At 24.8% G+C, this 19,231-nt stretch overlaps 2 protein-coding genes across 3 annotated transcripts in view; both read right to left on the reverse strand.

The window, feature by feature from the left end:
* LOC100200897 (uncharacterized) overlaps positions 1-19,231 on the reverse strand; it is a 100,246-nt gene that overhangs the window by 70,865 nt on the left and 10,150 nt on the right. The window lies entirely within an intron of this gene.
* LOC100214080 (tRNA (34-2'-O)-methyltransferase regulator WDR6) overlaps positions 1-19,231 on the reverse strand; it is a 42,642-nt gene that overhangs the window by 11,766 nt on the left and 11,645 nt on the right. Inside the window, exons 12-20 of the mRNA XM_065793034.1 lie at positions 10,292-10,444; positions 9,777-9,851; positions 9,027-9,128; positions 8,385-8,489; positions 8,094-8,154; positions 7,490-7,549; positions 6,762-7,224; positions 4,323-4,672; positions 2,499-2,612 (exon numbers count right to left, since the gene is read on the reverse strand). Of these exons, the coding sequence (XP_065649106.1) occupies positions 2,499-2,612; positions 4,323-4,672; positions 6,762-7,224; positions 7,490-7,549; positions 8,094-8,154; positions 8,385-8,489; positions 9,027-9,128; positions 9,777-9,851; positions 10,292-10,444 (1,483 nt within the window). The remainder of the gene's footprint in view (positions 1-2,498; positions 2,613-4,322; positions 4,673-6,761; positions 7,225-7,489; positions 7,550-8,093; positions 8,155-8,384; positions 8,490-9,026; positions 9,129-9,776; positions 9,852-10,291; positions 10,445-19,231) is intronic.

The raw sequence follows: 19,231 nt of genomic DNA on the forward strand, positions 1-19,231 counted from the left end.
GTTTAACTTACAAATAATAATAAAAAGTCACAAATGCGTATCACCAGATCAAAATATACAAGTAACTGAAAATAATTATTGATGAGGCTAATTCTATTTGCTACCGCAAATATTAAGTATTATACACTTTATGGTTTTATCAAATGTACCGCAATTTAATTATGCTATATTATAATCTAAAAAGTCGTTATTTGTAACAATAATTATATAAGTGTGGATACAAAGGATGCACCGCACAAATTTGCTTAGAGATTTACAAAATATTGTATCAGCACATGGTGAGGTTAATTCTATTTTCTCCACTGCAGTGACGATTTGACTAAACAAAACAAGTTTGAGATTGAAATAAAAAAACTTTTTTGGGCTAGTAATTCTAATCTTAAATTTCTTGAAATCTATAAATTTCTTGAAGATCAGGAAGGTCAAAGAAAGTTTGTTATTGGTTCAAAAGATATTAAGTATAGAATAAAGGTATTCAATGCTTTCAGTTAACTACTTCAGCTCTGGTTTAACCTCTATTACTTTATTCTCTTTTCCACTAATTCTAAAATTAAAAATCAATACTAAAACATTTCTATAAATTAGACAAAAGAAAGTATCAGGAAGAAAAATTGTTCACAGCCTATAAGTTTGGGAGATGATGTACCCAAGGTTGAACTTATAGACACAGATCTAAGCAAGGAATCTTCAATTGAATTTGATTTTGATCCAGGTGATTGGTATTATATAGAAGTTTCTGAAAACCCAGACACAGTAATTGCAAAAATTCTGAAAGATATTTTTGCTGGTAATGTTTCTCTTACTGCCACAGCCTGTGATATATCGCCAAATGTTTTACAGAAGGTAACAAATGCAATTCTATGTCAATCAGGTGTTGACCTTAAAAAAGTTAAAAGCAGTTAGTCTACCGCATATAGAAAAATGAAAAAAGAAAATGAAAACATATCAACCATTACAAATTAAGATCTTAAACTAGCAACTGATGCATCTCCATATCCATGTATAATTCATTTAGACGGCAAGACATTGTTTAAACTAAGCAAAGGAAAAATATTAAAGTGGGATAGAATGGCTGTTTTAGTTAACATTAATGGAGATTCTTACCTACTTGGAGTACCTCCGCTAGCATCATCCACCTGATAATCCTCTTTTCAAAAAATTAAAAAATATTATTGAAAAATTAAAATATGTTATTGAAGAACCTAATTTTAATTATAATCCAATACAACTCTTATGTTTTGATTGGAATAACATTAAAAGCAATCTTTTAAAGAAGGCAGCTGAGAATTCATTAACATTTTGCAGAGCTTATATTGGTAAACCAGGACGAAAATCAAGTAAAATTTCAAAGAATAAGTTAAATGATGGGCTTAGTGTGATGCAGAAAAAGATAGAGATAAACATTATAATGTTTACTTATATATATTAAAAAAACCATTAAAAAAATTATATTTTTATTTAAAAGAATAAACCAAAAGATAAATGTATATTCAAAATATTACAAAAGATAAAAATAAATTTGACTAAGATTAATAATTATTAATCTTAGTCAAATTTAGTTTTATCTTTTGTAATATTTTGAATATACATTTATCTTTTGGTTTATTCTTTTAAATAAAAATATAATTTTTTTAATGGTTTTTTTAATATATATAAGTGGTTGCCTCCTCATCCATGTTTCGGAATAGAATACAGGGGTTCTTTTGTGTTTATATACACAAGGCTTATTTATTTAATTAGGGTTATTATATTGTTTAGTTAGTTAGAATAATATATATATATATATATATATATATATATATATATATATATATATATATATATATATATATATATATATATATATATGTATATGTATATAAATATATATATATATATATATATATATATATATATATATACACACACACATATATAATATACATTGTGTATATATATATATATATATATATATATATATATATATATATATATATATATATATATATATATATATATATATATGTATATATACCCCCCCCCCCCCCACTAAAAAAAAATACCAATTTTCCTGATTTTCAATACCACGAAACATAAATTTTTGAGGGGTAAAAAAAAACCATAGTTTTAAACTAAAATATAGTCCTTTATATAGTAAGTAAAAAAAAAAAAATTTAACCCCTCCCTCAAGAGGTCCGAAAATGACTACTTTTTGGTCATTTTTTCCCTAAATATATATATATATATATATATATATATATATATATATATATATATATATATATATATATATATATATATATATATATATATATATATATATATATATTGTGAATGCATTAATATATTTTGCCTTGATACAAATTCTAAAAAGTTTTTATTTGAATAAAATTTAGTTCTTTAGTCTTAATAGAATAAAACTTTGGAATGGTAATTTTTTTTCAACTTAAAAAAAAAATAATTAAAGTGGTTAAAGAAATGATAAATTATTAAAAATTTTAAAAACATAAAATTGCTACCAGTAATTTGTGAAAAATGTGCATTTTGATCTTTGGCTAATATCTGCAGGGAGTTTAAATTAAATAAGCTTATACATAAAGCATTGTCATCTCCGCCTGTTGCAATGAGATATCCTAAAAATATTTTATAAGAAATCTAATGAATAATTCTAATTAACAACAACACATTACAAATACAAATACAAATGATCATTAGTAAACACCATGACAATTGCCCACTCTATAATGAGAAAGCTTAACTGAAAATTAAAACTCCTTTATTTCCTTTATAAGGAGTATTCAAAACTGGTGGAACCTTATTAACTGCAACTATGTTACAATATCAGAGCATATAAGCAAAAAATTACAAATGAACTTTTATCAAAATATTAATTTTTATGCGGTAAAAAATATAAGAAGTTATTATAAGTGTCAGAAATATAAGAACAAAAAAAAGTTAAAACAATAAAAAGTTTATTAGGAACAATATGTAAATATGTTAAACTAATTAAAACAGTTTTAAAACTTTATATAATATCGCACAATAATATGTAATACTGTGTCATTATAGTCTAATATGATATAATTTGATTCATTTACATTTTAAAAAGATTACAAATTAGTGAGACAGCTAATATTGAAATTACTCTTATGTAATAACAAGAAAAACAGGTTAATATAGTACAAAATCTTAAATTTGTTTAAAAAGTTAAGCAAAGTAAGGAAGATAAGTAAAAAGTAAGGAAGGCAAGTAATTGATCATTAGTATGAGTAGTATCAGGAAATTTCATTCTTTTATATGCATATAATAATTCTTTTACATGCATACATAATAATTCTTTTACAAATCTTTATATGTATCATAATTATATTTGTTGTATGAGAAAAGTTTTTGGATTTCTTGCTGTATAATGATAAGGAGTAAATATAACTCAAACTGGTATACAGGAGTCAAAATAGTCACTGCTTGTGTAATGTTTCTGAATCTTTTCTTTCTGATATATTTAAAAGGTTGGGATTCCACACCGAGGAACAAAATCCTAAAATAACATTATTAAAGGTTGTCAACATCTGTGTACACACAACTGGGTTTTTTATTTGTACATTTGTTTGTTAGTAAGTAATTTGTAACACATTCTGCAATGATAGCTTCCGTAACATTACGCACAACACATGGTTAGAGATGCATTTTCATTCTTAAAGGTAAGGATACTATGGTATTTTTCTAGATCTTTGATCTAACATTTTCTAATATTGACAATACAAACAAAATAAAAAAAGAATAGAAATGACATTTGCAATTAATTTTAAAAATATGGTTAGTTATCCATCAAGTATTTTGAAAGACATTGATGGAACCTTTTAAAGAAATGACAACAGTATTAGAAGAAAACAATAAATTATTTGAAAAACATAAAAGCAAATCTAAAACAAGTGTAGAGAAAATGCATAAAAATTTTTGCAAATTTTATGCATAACTTATGTTTAACTTTGGAAAATAGTTAAAACCATTATAATCCTTTAATAATCTTTCTGTTAAAACTGTTTGTAATAATTTACCTAGAATGCCACAACTTCATTGTAAAAAAAAAATTTTTCTTTAATAAAAACTATTGAATATATTGAATGACATCATTCAATTGTACAATATAAATAACAAACACCCTATATACTATTTCATTCAACTCTACAATAAAAATTACAAATACCACACCTCAACAAACACAAAAGAAATTTTCATTTAAATATTATTTAACACCCACCAAATTTCATTTCATATTAAAAAGTAGTTAACAAATTTATTCAGAAACTTGAAAAACATAAGCAATTGTAAAAAAAAGTTACCAATTTTACAAGAATATATATCAATGGCGTTTATTCCTGATTGATGCAATGATGTACTAATCACAGGTGAAGTATTTTTGAAACAAGGAAAACAAAGGTCATGAAATTTTATTCTTTTATTTTCTTGATGCTCTTTATTTTCTGAAGTATAGTCATGAACATGCATTTTGGAAACAAAATCACTCAATGCTTCAGTTATGTTCCACACAGCTAGATATCCATCAGTAGCTACAGTAATAATAAACACAAGAGCTTTTTCAGTAATAATATATCTAGCTGCTTGAACGCAGTGCTTGTGAAATTCCAAAATTAAAAAAAGTTTAAAATCGTATTTGGTTTGCAAGTACACTCTAAAAATTAAAAAAAGTTTAAAATCATATTTAGCTTGTAAATATACTCTAAAAATTAAAAAAAGTTAAAAACCATATTTGATTTGCAAGTAATTAGGTTGTTGAAAAGTTCATAGAATTTTATCTACAAACTTTATCTACAAATAAAACAGAAAATAATTAAATATTTATATGAACATTTTAAGTATTTGTTGATATTTTTTGATTGTGTATTAAAAAAGTAGTTTTATTGAAGAAATCTAAAAGAAAAATTTAAAAATAAAAAAAACCCAAATATGGAGCATATAATAAAATCCGTGCTTTAATTGGAGTTTCAGCACAGCCCATAACTGATGAATTGGCATTAGTTCATGTTGATTAAGCGCCAAAGTACAGTACAGTTGCCAAGTGCAGGCCTTGTTATGAGATTTTGTTGCGTAACGGAAAAAGGTAATGAAAGTAACTTTACCTAATATCCATATTTATATTGTTAAAAATTACGACAGTTACCTATTTTAAATTACGACAGTTACCTATTTTAAATTACGACAGTTACCTATTTTAAATTACGACAGTTACCTATTTTAAATTACGACAGTTACCTATTTTAAATTACGACAGTTACCTATTTTAAATTATGATAGTTACCTATTTTAAATTACGACAGTTACCTATTTTAAAGTACCGCATTGAAATTTAATTTAATTTGAAACCACATTAAAAATCATTTAAAGTCTTTATCTTTATTAAATATTTATAAAGTATTTTTAAATTAAACAATATTGTTATAAAAAAAAATTATCAATGAAATTTAAATATGTTATAGAAAAAATTGCTTCTCAAAGAAAACTTATTTAAACTTATACTATTTATTTTTTAAAACATTTATAACACAACATTATCATGTTATGTTTGGTTTCTAACAATTTTACTTTTTTTTTTAAACTAGGCAGCAATTGTTTAGGGGTGAATTCCTTAACGGTCAAAAAAATAATAAAAACTATCAATCATTTTTTTCATTATTTGGCTTTAACAAAATCTTTGCCTTCTACTCATAAACTAGTTAATCATTTCTAATTGGTGTTCTTTTAAAGATCAATCTAAAAACTTAATGATAATGTTAAAGGGATTCCCAATTGTTGAGACAAGTTATGTTTATTTTGTTAATAAGCATTAGAAAATAAGTTTTGAGTTTATTAAAATTACCAAAACAAGTTGTATATTGAGACATTAACAAAAAACATTTGTTGTTTTGCCATTATACTTGCGGTTGAGAGGTTAATATTAACTCCACGAATCTGCAGGATTTTTTCTGTTGTAAAAATATCTGGTATAACTTACTAAATCCAAATTAAATTTAAAACCAAAAAAGCTTTTGAACCTAACAATAATTTGTTAGTTAAGATTAATTAACATAAAATTTATTTTTTAAGGATTATTTATGATATGAACACAACTTGTCTTGGCACTTAGGAATCACTTTAAAAAACAAATACAAAACTAAAAAAAAAATCATCTTTTCATAAATTTGCTACATAAAGTTTACTAAAAAAATTGTCTAAAAAAATTTTTGCCTCCAGGATTAATTATGGCTTATCTTGCAAATTGGTAGAGAGAGTCTCAAAGATCTCAGAACACTCTAAAACTATGTATACAGTTGAGAATGTTGAACATGTGCATACCATTGCTAAAGAAAACCCTGATGCAGCACATGATATAATTGAAGCCCTGACATCGATTAATCATTTTACAACCAATCAAATCATCCACGACGCTTTAAAAAAAAGAAAACTAACATAATGTCGGATAATTATAAAGAAGAGTATAAAAAACATTTGACAAATGGCTTGAGAGGATGCAATAAAGATAATGATGGACATTATTTTGAATATTTAATAAAATAAAAAACTTTAATAAAACTAAAATTAATCTATTTTTATTTTTATAGGGAATTCTACGATCTTCTCTAAGGACCTAAAAGTATACTCTAAAAATTTAAAAGTTTAAATTCATATTTGGTTAGCAAGGATACTCTAAAAAGTTAAAAATAATAAGTTTCATCAAAATAGTTAGTGTAAAAATAAAATAAAAAAAATTAACAAATTTTTACCGAGTAACACCATCAGAACAAGCACAGGTACATAAAATATGTTCTTCTAGAACAGAATATTCTTTTCCAGCAATTTCATTCAACTTAAACGAAGAACAAGATAAAAATCTGACATCATCTTGTATTTCTTGATCAAGGTATTTTTTTTTTTTTTTTAACTCAGGGTTGTAAATTTCTGTAAAAAGACTACATGACATTGCTTTTCTATCAACACTTAGGTCCTGATAAGTTTGGCCAGCTTCATTGTAAAAGGATGATGATTCTGTTGGCAATGATTTAATTGGTACAAATGTTTCATAAAAAAGTCTCCAACATTTTAATGAAGTCCTACTACCACATGAGAATAAAAAACCATCTATTTTTGACAAACACTGCTTGTCTAAAACAAAACTAATATCTTTAATACCGCCAATATGGCCTGTACAGGTTTGAAGCAAAACAATTGTTTTCTTAGCTGGATTATCTGGAATACTATTAAGGACAAAAAATCTAAATATACTTAAAATGCATAAAGAAAATACATAGCACCAATACATAGCAAAGAAAACACACACACACAAATTAACAACTAAATCATATAAAACAGCAAGTAATTTCACAAATGTCATATGTATAATTTTACTAACATATGAATAAAAAAATCAAAGGAGTAACACCAATAAACAAACAATTAAACAAAAACAAAACAACAATCAAACAATTAAAAAAAAAACACCAAAAAAAGATACAACACATCAAAGTCATTGTTGTGTCCTCACTAGCTGCTGCCATTAACCACTCATAAGTTTCTAAAAAACAAATACTTGTGTCATAAAACTTGTGTCTTTAATACCAAGGACTAGCTAGCAAAAACAAAGTTTGTGCTTTTTAAGGAGAACTGGGCATGTATTTAAAAAACAAGTAATCTTGTGCTTTTTAGGAACAATTACTTGTGTATTTTAAAAAATATTGTTCTTTGTTTTCTTTAAGTTTTCTAAAATTTATATAAAAAAAATATATAAATTCTCATTCATTCACTTAATAAAACTTTAAATTCAAGCTTATTCATTATATCTTTTTTTTTAATAAAAAAGGAAAAAAAAAAAAAAAATAGAAAAAAGAAAATAGCATTGAATTTAAAAACTTTATTTGAGAAAAAATTTTAAAAATCATAAATTAAAAATTTTAATTAGATAACAACTTTTTAATGAAATAAAAATCATAAATTAGATAACAAAACTTTAATGAAATAGTATTGGGGTTAGCTTTAGTCGGAGCAGCATCAGAAGATTAGCATTAGAAAAACATCAAAAGATCAGAAATTAAATTTTAATAATTTTAATTATTAGATACCTCCACATAAGCGCTTCCCCAACACTTTGATACTTGTAACTTCTTTCCCGTGCAAAGGATCCTGTTAACAAAATATGCAAAATCCAACATCAAAAACTTAATTTTTGTTTAAATATAATTCATGGGAAAGATTTATTTATTTAATATATATATATATATACTAATCATGCGCTTAACTAAAGTCACACCATTCTCAGTTTGAATCAGAAAAACACATTTTACCAAATGCCCAACAAACAAATAATTTGAGTCCTTTCACTAAATGATTAAATAAATAATAAAAATGCAAACCTCTAAAATAAGAGCTTGATAATTTATTTTCAAGTCATATGAAACGATGTTTATTGTTATTCCTTTGAGATAAGTGAATACCAACTTTGAAACTTTGTCAGAACCCTAAAAATATTAGTATTAAGCTGGATTCTTATAACTAAAAAAGGAATAGAACTCAACTATTTAAACTACTTTAAATAATAAGAAACTTATTGGACATGTTAATACATGCTAACTTGAAATAATTGCACATGTTATAGTATGCTAACTTGAAAATATTGCACATGTTATAGCATGCTAACTTGAAATAATTGCACATGTTATAGCATGCTAACTTGAAAATATTGCACGTTATAGCATGATAACTTGAAATTATTGCACATATTAACGCATGCTAACTTGAATTTTTTCCACGTTATAGCATGCTAACTTAAAACTATTGCACATGTTATAGCATCATAATGAAATTATTTTTTTGTCATAGTAAAAACCCAAAAATTTATGAAAGAATAAAATTTTTTAATTTAGGCAAATAAAAAAAAAAATTAAATTAAAAATAATTTGCCAAACAACAATAGAAATCATTGAAGAAAAAATTGATTTAAAAACAATTTATTCAAATCTAAAAAAGTTAATTAAATATTTTGACAAATAAAATACCTGTTCTGAAAAAGAAACATCCCATGAGCGATAACCTCCCCCACACTTTATCTTAAATAGTACTTCATTCAGTCTTGGGCTCCAGCCCGCAAAATAAGATTGCTGAAAAATTTGCAGAGCATTAAGTTTGAAACTGAAAAATTATTGAAAAAATTATAGTAAACTAAAAAACCCTAACAAAAATTTAAATATTCAAAAATTTAAAAATTCTACACTGTTCCCAAGAATTTCAATAACAATGATGATTCCAAATTATCTACACTTTTGTGCTATGTATGTTAAAACCACCTTAATTTTTTCTGACATAACCCATCACACTTACTAATCCTAATATTTGAGATTTTTAATTTTAAAATGTGCAAGACAAAACTGCCTATCATAATAAATTAAAACTTTTATCTATTGAACTGTGAACAAGCCACTGCAGCAATGGCTAAATATAATTTTACACAGCTTTTTTATAAAATTAAATTTTAAATTCTTCAGTGATAAAAAAAAAGTAAAAACTACTTTTTAAACAAAATATTAAACTTAATAACCTCAAATGTTATTCATTCCATATAAAAACTTTAGTAAGTACCCTGTATAATTTGGATTTTTTTTAATTTAAATTTTTATATTCAAATGACCAACAATAAGTACTACTCATGGTTGGATGCTATTCATGGTTATAAAAAATTATTTATATAATTCTTTTAAATAATATGCACTTTAAAACACAAATATAACTTTAATTTGTAAAAGCTTTACCATATAAAAACCATATAAAATAATATCATTGCCAAATTTCCAAATACCTTCAACCCACTCCAACCCTTTACAACTCTAAATGCAAACAACAATAATGTCAATAATGTTATGATAATAAATGATATAAAAACAAGACATTTACAATAAAATATTTAAAAAGAAAAAAAAGATAAGGTTATATATAATAATTTCTGATGGAACTAACTTAGTAGTAAATTTTAAATTTTGGAAATGTTGTTAATTTAGCTGTAATGTTTAAGTTATAACTTAATTTTATATATAAAGTTAGATAAAAACAAATTATAATTTGATAGTTTCACTGACTCTAACCCCCTCTTTCCCTCAAGCAGTGAAGAAAATTACTGTGATCGACTGCGCAAGATAAGGGGAGGAATTTGTAATGATTTTTTTTTCCCAAGTTAATTCAACCCTTTATTATGGATTTAACTCTTTATTTATGGATTAAAATTTCAGCTGCAAAAAACAAATTATATTTATACTAGTTAACTTAATACCTTTTGATTGTCCACTAAGGTAAGTTTGTTGATTTCTAATTCATACTCTCTATAAGTACCATCACGTCCAGTAGTTAATATTCTATTGTTATTGGTTGTGATATATGTTACTCCTGTTTTACCATGCACATTCAGCAAAACCTGAACAGAATCCTGTAAAGAAACACATACACATATGTACATATATATATATATATATATATATATATATATATATATAATATATATATATATATATATATATATATATATAGTTCAAATTCTTTCAAATTTTCACTGGAGTGTCCAAAAATTTATCCATTCTAAAAACAAATGAATTTTTACTAAACTAAGCAATCTAATTTTAAAAGTTCATTTTATTGAAACGCGTGCAAACTAAGATAATAAAAGCATTTTTGATTAAAAAAAAAACAAGTTTTTAATCAAAAATACTTTTATTTTAAAAGTATTTTTGATAAAAAAACAAGTTTTTAATCAAAAATACTTTTATTTTAAAAGTGTTTTTGATAAAAAAACAAGTTTTTTTATCAAAAATACTTTTATTATCTTATTGTTTTGAATATATTTTAAAAATGACAAAGCGAAAATATACAAGTTTAACTGTCAAAGAAGTGGTATTGTGTGCAATTGAACAAGGCAGAACTACAAGAGACATAGCAGATCAATTTGATATAGGAAAATCAACAGTAATGGATATATATAAAAGATATAAGGAAAGAAATATAAAATAGAATCTGTATAAAGTTAGGAAAGCCTCGAACTACATCTGAAAGACAAGATAAAATTTTAATTCATGCCACAAAAAATGATCCACACAAAAATGCTGTCTTGCTAAATACTAAAATGAAGAAATTTTAAAATGCAAAATGTAGTGTTGACACAACCTTAGTACTTGCTAAACTATTTAATCTCTCATTTACTACTGGTATATTCCCTAATATTTTAAAAACTGCATTTGTTAAACCAACCCATAAGAAGGACTCAAAACTTGACTGCAATAACTATAGACCAATATCATTATTATCAAATATCAGCAAAATTCTTGAAAAATTAATGTATTCTCGTATCTACCACTTTCTTGATAATTCTAAGTGTCTGTACGGCCGTCAGTTTGGATTTCGTTTAAAACACTCTACTTCCCATGCACTTATTAGCATTACTGAAATGATTCGTGGTGCGATTGATAGTGGTTCTTTTGCCTGTGACGTCTTTATTGATCTCCAAAAAGCATTTGATACAGTTGACCATAAGATTTTAACTGAAAAATTGTATCACTATGGTATACGGGGTATCGCTAATGATTGGTTTTTATCCTATATTAACAATCGCACTCAGTTTGTCTTGATTAATGGATTTCAATCGACATTTAAAGTTATTAAGTATGGTGTACCACAGGGTTCTGTTCTAGGACCTTTACTTTTTTAAATATATATTAACGATCTGCCTCACTCTATAAATAATTTGATTGTTCATCATTTCGCTGACGACACTAATCTTCTATGCATAAATAAATCACTTGCGCAGCTTTGTAAAAAAGTTAATTCAGATCTCCATCATTTGTGTCATTGGTTAAATAGTAACAGTCTTTTCCGAAATATCAATAAAACTGAATTTATTATTTTTCACCCTCCAAAAAAACAGATTGATAGTAATAATGTGAAAATTAAAATTAATGGAAAAAGACTTTTCCCATCTAAATATATAAAATACCTCGGAATATTTCTTGACAAAAACATATACCATATCATATACCATGATAGGTTTTAATCAACTAATTCAATTAAATAAAAAACTCTCACGTGCCAATAGTATGCTGTCATTAATATGACACTATGTTCCCCAACTTGTTTTAATATCAATTTACTATTCCTTGTTCTTCTCACATCTAAGTTATTGTTGCACTGTTTGGGGTCAAAAAGGTAGTTTTCTATTACATCGTATAAACAGTTTACAACGCACTTCCTTAAAAATTATGACATTTTCTCCCTTACAATCTAATATCCAAAATATGTTTTCTGAATTAAAAATTCTAAAATTTCAAGATCTTGTAAAACTTTATAATTGTCTCTTTGTGATTGATTTTCTTCAAAATAAGCTACCAAATTCGTTCAATAATTTTTTTATTAAAACAAGTGACACACACAAATATTACACTCGAAATACTGAAAATTTTAACTTGCACACTTCCTTTTTCAGCACTATTAAATATGGCAAGCTCTCTATTAAAAATCAATGTATTTCTAACTGGAACCAAATAATACCATTTATAAAAAAAAAGATTTTAACTAAATACCCTTTTATTACTAACATTCTTCATCTCAATCGAAACCAAATTAAGAAATTTATATTTGAGTATATATCTTATGAATATTAATTTTATCTTTTATTATTATTGCTTTTTAATATTACTGTATTTATAAAACTATTATTACTTTTATTTTATACTGTCTTTTTTAACTCTACTAATATTACTATTATCATTAATTTATCTTTGTTTTTTAAATCTTATTAATATTATTTATAATGATAGTGATAGTGATTCAATTGTAGTAATAGTTTTTATGGTTATTGTCCTAATTTTTGTAATTGTTATGTTTATTTTATTAATTTCTGTCATAGTTATAAACTTTACTATAATTATTTTTACCATAAGTTATAATTTTTAGTAAATTTATCATGATATAGTTACTACTTGTTTTTTTTATTCACATTATTATTAATATTATTATTTTTATTATATTATTATTGCAATTATTAATATCATCTTTATTTATTAGTGCTTTATTTTCCTTTCTTTCTTTATTTTTTTTTTTTTTTTTTTTCTTTTTAATTTTTTTTTTTCTTATTTATAATTCTTTCTGTGTTTTATTTTTTTATTATTATTATTTTTTTCAGGTGTCACTCCATTGACTAGTTTTTAACTATATGAGTGACACCTAACCTTATTTATGTGAGTTTATAAATATTATTGTGAATCCATATTTTATGGTTAAAATAAATGGATAACAACCAAGCATCATTTGAGGTCTGCAAATCTATTTGGAAGACGTGCCACAAAGAAACCTTTTATTTCTATAAAGAATCGAAAAAGCACACTTGAGATTTGCTAATGAACATTTAAATTGGTCAAGAGAATAATGGTTGAAAGTAATTTTTAGTGATGAATCTAAGTTTATGTTTTTTGGATCTGTAGGTATTAGATATATTCGTCAACCAAAAGGCCATAGAAACGATACTAAATACCAGCTACCAACAGTAAAGCACAGAGGTGGAAACGTTATGGTGTGGGGTTGCTTCAATAGAGATTGTGTTGGTCCTATCCATTTGATTGATGGCATAAAGGACAAAAATATGCACAAAGATATCATTAAGGATGTTATGCTACCATATGATCAAGACAAAATGACTTGAGGATGGATATTTCCGCAGAACAATGATCCAAACCACACTTTAACTCTTGTGAAAGACTTTTTCAAGACCAAAAAAATTTGAATAGAATGGCCTTCACAAAGTCCTAACCTAAATCCTATTGGACATCTATGGGAACACCTTGATCAACAAATTTCAGGTTGAAAATCAACAAGTAAACATAATTTATTTAAAATTCTGAAACAAGAATGGGAAAAAATCAACAATAATGTGATTATGAAGCTGGTGGACTCAATGCCTTGTCGCTGTCAAGCAGTAATTAATGCAAAGGGTTTCCAACAAACTATTAAAGAAAATTTACTTTAAATTACAACATTTTTAATTAAAAAAAGTTTAATTAAAAATCTACTTCAAGTATTTTTTTCTGCTCGGATACTTTTGCATGCGTATGTTTCAATAAAATGAACTTTTAAGATTAGGTTGCTTGGATTTAATATAAATTCATTTGTTTTATTACCAATGCTTTTATTAACTCGTCGTCTCTGTTTGTTTGTTTGTTTGTCTGTTTGTTTGTTTGTCTGTTTGTTTGTTTGTTTGTCTGTTTGTTTGTTTGTCTGTTTGTTTGTTTGTCTGTTTGTTTGTTTGTCTGTCTGTTTGTTTGTTTGTTTGTCTGTTTGTCTGTTTGTTTGTTTGTTTGTCTGTTTGTTTGTTTATCTGTTTGTCTGTTTGTTTGTTTGTCTGTTTGTTTGTCTGTCTGTTTGTTTGTTTGTTTGTCTGTTTGTTTGTTTGTCTGTTTGTTTGTTTGTCTGTGAGCATCAAATTTTGCAATCAATTTTTGAGTCACTTCCTGATGATAGATTTTCTTCAAATTTTGTAAACATACTCTTACTTAATGACAATACAATATTCAATAATTAGTTTTGTAATAAGTCAATTAATTTAGTTAATTTTAATTAAGTTTATTTTTTATATGGAAAAAAGAATAATAATTTTAAAAATAAGTATATTTATTCTTTTCATACTTATACACACGTTTAGCATATTTGGATTAGGCGTTGACTTCATAAACAGAATGTCTGTGGTTCGAGACCAGCATCTTCCTGAACTTCTTTGTTTTTTTACACATGCATACAGTCGAATGTTAATAAAATAAATCAGTAATATCTGAAAAAATTGATTGCAAAATTTATTTTTAATAACATAAAAGCATTGGGTTTTAAAAATTCATTTTTAATTTTACTTGTTTTTAGAATTGTAACCAATTTTTTGACATTCCAGTGAAAATTTGAAAAAATCGAATTTTTCATTCAAAAGTTATCTCAAGTTATGCACTTGCCCAGCTACTTTTGCACGCTACTGTATGCATGTGTATATATATATATATATATATATATATATATATATATATATATATATATAATATGAAAAAAGACTTAAATGACTGTTCATTGTATTTGTTAGACACTTTGAAGTTTAAAAAGTTTTTATTTCGAGTGTTGTACTTGATGTTAAGGTTAAAAAAATCAAATTGTTTGATTTTATTAACTTAAATAAGTTCATCGGTTTCTTGTAATAAATTATTTTATTGCATAGTTTTAGTGCTCAGCATCAAAATCAATGATGAAAACTTTGTAGGTTGTATGCTTTAAGTAGTTGATTGATTTGAAATATATCTTTGTTTGGAATATTAATTTTGAGTAGTAAAAATAAAATCATATAGTACGCATTGCTAAGGCTTTGTATTTCTTTCGTGTAGTAAATTATAAGACTTGAGCAGTTATCAAAGTTAGGTAGAATGAATGCTTTGAAAAATTGTAAACGATGGCTAAACCAAATATATTAGTTATTGAGAATAATTTTTTATATGCTCTTGCTTTTATCTCTTTTATGCGTTCGGTAAAATGTAATTTACTATTTATAATGACACCAAGCAAAGAAAATCTGTTAACTATTTTAATTTTGAATTTATTACTTAATATGATTGATGTTGGTAATTATTTTAGATTTATGCTAACTTGTTAAAATCATTGCTTTAGTTTTATCCCAATTGATGTCGAGTTTATTAGCATAGCACCACTCAATAAAAGTATTAAATGCTAACTTAGTTATTGTTATTAGATGGTTTATACTGGTATCACTTGCCATAAGTGTTGTGTCATCTGCAAATAATGTTGATTCAAATAATGACAAATGTTCAGGTAGATCATTAATGAAAATCAAAAAAAAAAAAAGAGGCCCTAAAATGGAACCCTGTGGTATACCGATATTAACTTGTACTTCATTAAAATATGCATCTTTAACTTTTGTAAATATTTTTATATTATAAAAATAGTTGCTTATTAAGTTCAAAGCATCAGTTGAAAAACCATGTTTTAGCTTCAAAATCAGTAATTTGGAATCTACTAAGTCAAAAGCTTTTCTGAAATCGATAAATATTAACAATGAGTTTTTTAGAGTTGCATAGCTTTACTTTAGAGATAAGAACATGTAATGTAGTTTCACATGAATGACTGCATCTGAAATCGTGTCGGTCATCATTGAATAAATTATTTTATTTAAAGTATGCAGTTACCTTTTTAGCAATTATTCATTCAAACACTTTTGTTAGTGGAGATACTATCGTAATACTTCGATAGCTATTGATATCATGAACTTCACCTTTTTGTTTATAAAGTGGCTTAATACAACCAATTTTAAATTCATTTGGAATACCTGTTTCTAGAAATTTGTTGAATATAATCATTAATGGATCAGTGATTGAATCATATGATTTTTTAATAATTTTTGATGGAATACCTGAATAACCACAGCTGCTTTTTTCTTTTAAGTTTTTGATCACATCGACGATTTCATATTTATATTAGAAAGAAATGAGAAATTTTTAATCTTATTAGCTATTTTAAGATTATTGAAAAGTTATAAGAATCATTAAGTACACAACCGGAATCAGGTTTGAATGTACTAATGAATTTTTTTTAATGACTATAATAAAATAATGACTTTTCAATCTTTGAGTAGACCTTTTAGTTGTTGTAAAATATATAATCAGGAAAGGGAGTATCTTCAAAGCTTGATTTAATTTTGATGAATTTTGAGTAGAAAAGTCTTTTGAGTTATTAAAACTTTTCGGTTCTTTTTTTTTCAAGTAACTTAATTTTTCGTTTCTTAATTTAATAAAATCTTTTTTTTAAACATTTGAAAAATTGATAAATTATTTATTTTTATGTAATCAAAATGATAATCATTTTGATTACATAAAAACAAAAAAAATGTGCAATTTTTTTAAACTCTTGATCGAACCATTCATTGTTGTCTTTATTGATGTGTATTTTTATCATCTTTTTTGGTGAGATGGCATTTAAGATAATTATGTTGAGTAAGAAGTAGTTCCAAGTTGGCCAAGTTGTCATTTATTTTGAACTGTATGTTAGAGTTATTGATTGCGTTGGATATGATTGCTATATTTTTAATACTTAGTTGCCTGCTTTTTATTGTTTTTGAGTAATTGACTACTTCAGTGATACCATCAATCGCTGCAAAAACTACACAGTGATTAATAAATGAAGTTTCTAAGACAAATGCTTTATTTTTTGCTGAGCTTTTACTTAATAAAACATCAATCATACTTTTAGACGTTTTGTATTTGTCTTTTTTATTAAATTCAGTTACATCTCTAGTTGGTTTATAGACATATTTTAAGCTGTTATTAGTAAGAAACTCATTAAATTGCATTTCATATTGAAAGCTGAGATCTTTATTTAGATTATTGATTATAAATATTGGTTCATTTTGGTTGAGATTTAATAATAAGCTTTCTTCATAGTTCTTAAAGCATTGAGAATTAATGTTTGGTGACTTACAACAGCAGTTAAAATCATTTTTCAATTTGTTGTGCATCATTTGAAAATGAATAATCTCGTATTCAAAACTGCCATTTTAAAATAAAACTTTCAAGTTGTTTTTTATGTAGATGAGAATGCCACCTCCTTTAATGCTGTCTTTTCTGTCTCTATGCTGAGTCTAATTTGAACTATTTAAAAGAAACTCTTTAGTTAGATATGTATTGTAAGTTTGGTTTCATTAAGCGTTATTATCAAATTTAAATCTAATATTGGTTTATTTTAATATTGGTTTATTTTAATATTGGTTTATTTTAATATTGGTTTATTTTAATATTGGTTTATTTTAATATTGGTTTATTTTAATATTGGTTTATTTTAATATTGGTTTATTTTAATATTGGTTTATTTTAATATTGGTTTATTTTAATATTGGTTTATTTTAATATTGGTTTACTTTAATATTGGTTATATATCTAATATTGGTTATTATCAAATTTAAACCTAATATTGGTTTGATTTCTGTGATGTATTTCGACTTAATTGAATTTATATTAAAACAATTAATTTAATAAATAATAATTGTTAAGCTGATTTGAGTAACTATATGATGGCACAAAATAAAGCCATTCCTTAATATATATATATATATATATTTTTCAATTGTTGATCCCTTATGCCATAATATTTGTTCACAATTACAGTTTTCTGTAGTTTTTTCATTTAGGATTTCTTTTTTGTTTAATAAAGCATTAATGTGACCTTTTATAATTCTTTCTATATTTTTTGTACAACTATAGCTGACTTTAATTGTATTTTGATTAAAAATTTTATGTAATTTATTAGAGGGCGGAAAATGCTTAGTTTAAATTAGTTTTTATATATTTTTAAACTCTTCTGTCTTTTAATTTTTTATACATATCTACAAAAGAGTTATGAGCATTTAATTTATAAAAAAATATTGAATAAGATTTAAATAAGATATAAATAAAATTAAAAAGATATAAAAATAAAATAAATATAAAAAAGATATAAAAAAATACGATGGGCGTCAATAATGCAAATAGCTGGAGAACGAAATAAACTACAATACAAAATAATTTTTTTTTATTTAAAATATTTGATCACCGCTAAATACCTTTAGACTGTTGCGATAAGTGGTTGTTTTTTAATAATTATATTGTACTTTATTGTTCTTTGTTTTTCTAGTTTTATCTGATGTTTTATAAAATGAATTAAAATATTAAAGTTTAAATCATAATCTTTAATAATAATAAAAATAATAGTAATATGGCTTTATAATAAGATTTATATCATAATTTAAGATCAGCATAAATATTTTTTATTGAATAACAGCTGTTGAGTTTAGTGATCAAAACAGTTTTACGGTTTTTAAAAAGCTAAGAATTTAAAGAACAAAAGCATTTCCAGATATTGCAATTTGCGATCACTTAATTCGAGCCCTGCATACACACACACACACACACACACACACACACACACACACACACACACACACACACACATATATATATATAGATTATTAAATCATGTTATCTTCAATAAAGATAACATGAGTTAATAATCTTAATATACTGTTAAATACAATATTAATTGTAATATATTTTTGCAGATGATCACTTTGTATACTTAGCATCTGGAACAACAACTCAATAAGACCAACAAAAAAGTATTAATTTATATTGAACACCAGTGGCTGTGTTTTTCTGGA

Source organism: Hydra vulgaris, chromosome 03 (assembly GCF_038396675.1).
Source record: "Hydra vulgaris chromosome 03, alternate assembly HydraT2T_AEP".
Taxonomy (NCBI): Eukaryota; Metazoa; Cnidaria; class Hydrozoa; order Anthoathecata; family Hydridae; genus Hydra; species Hydra vulgaris.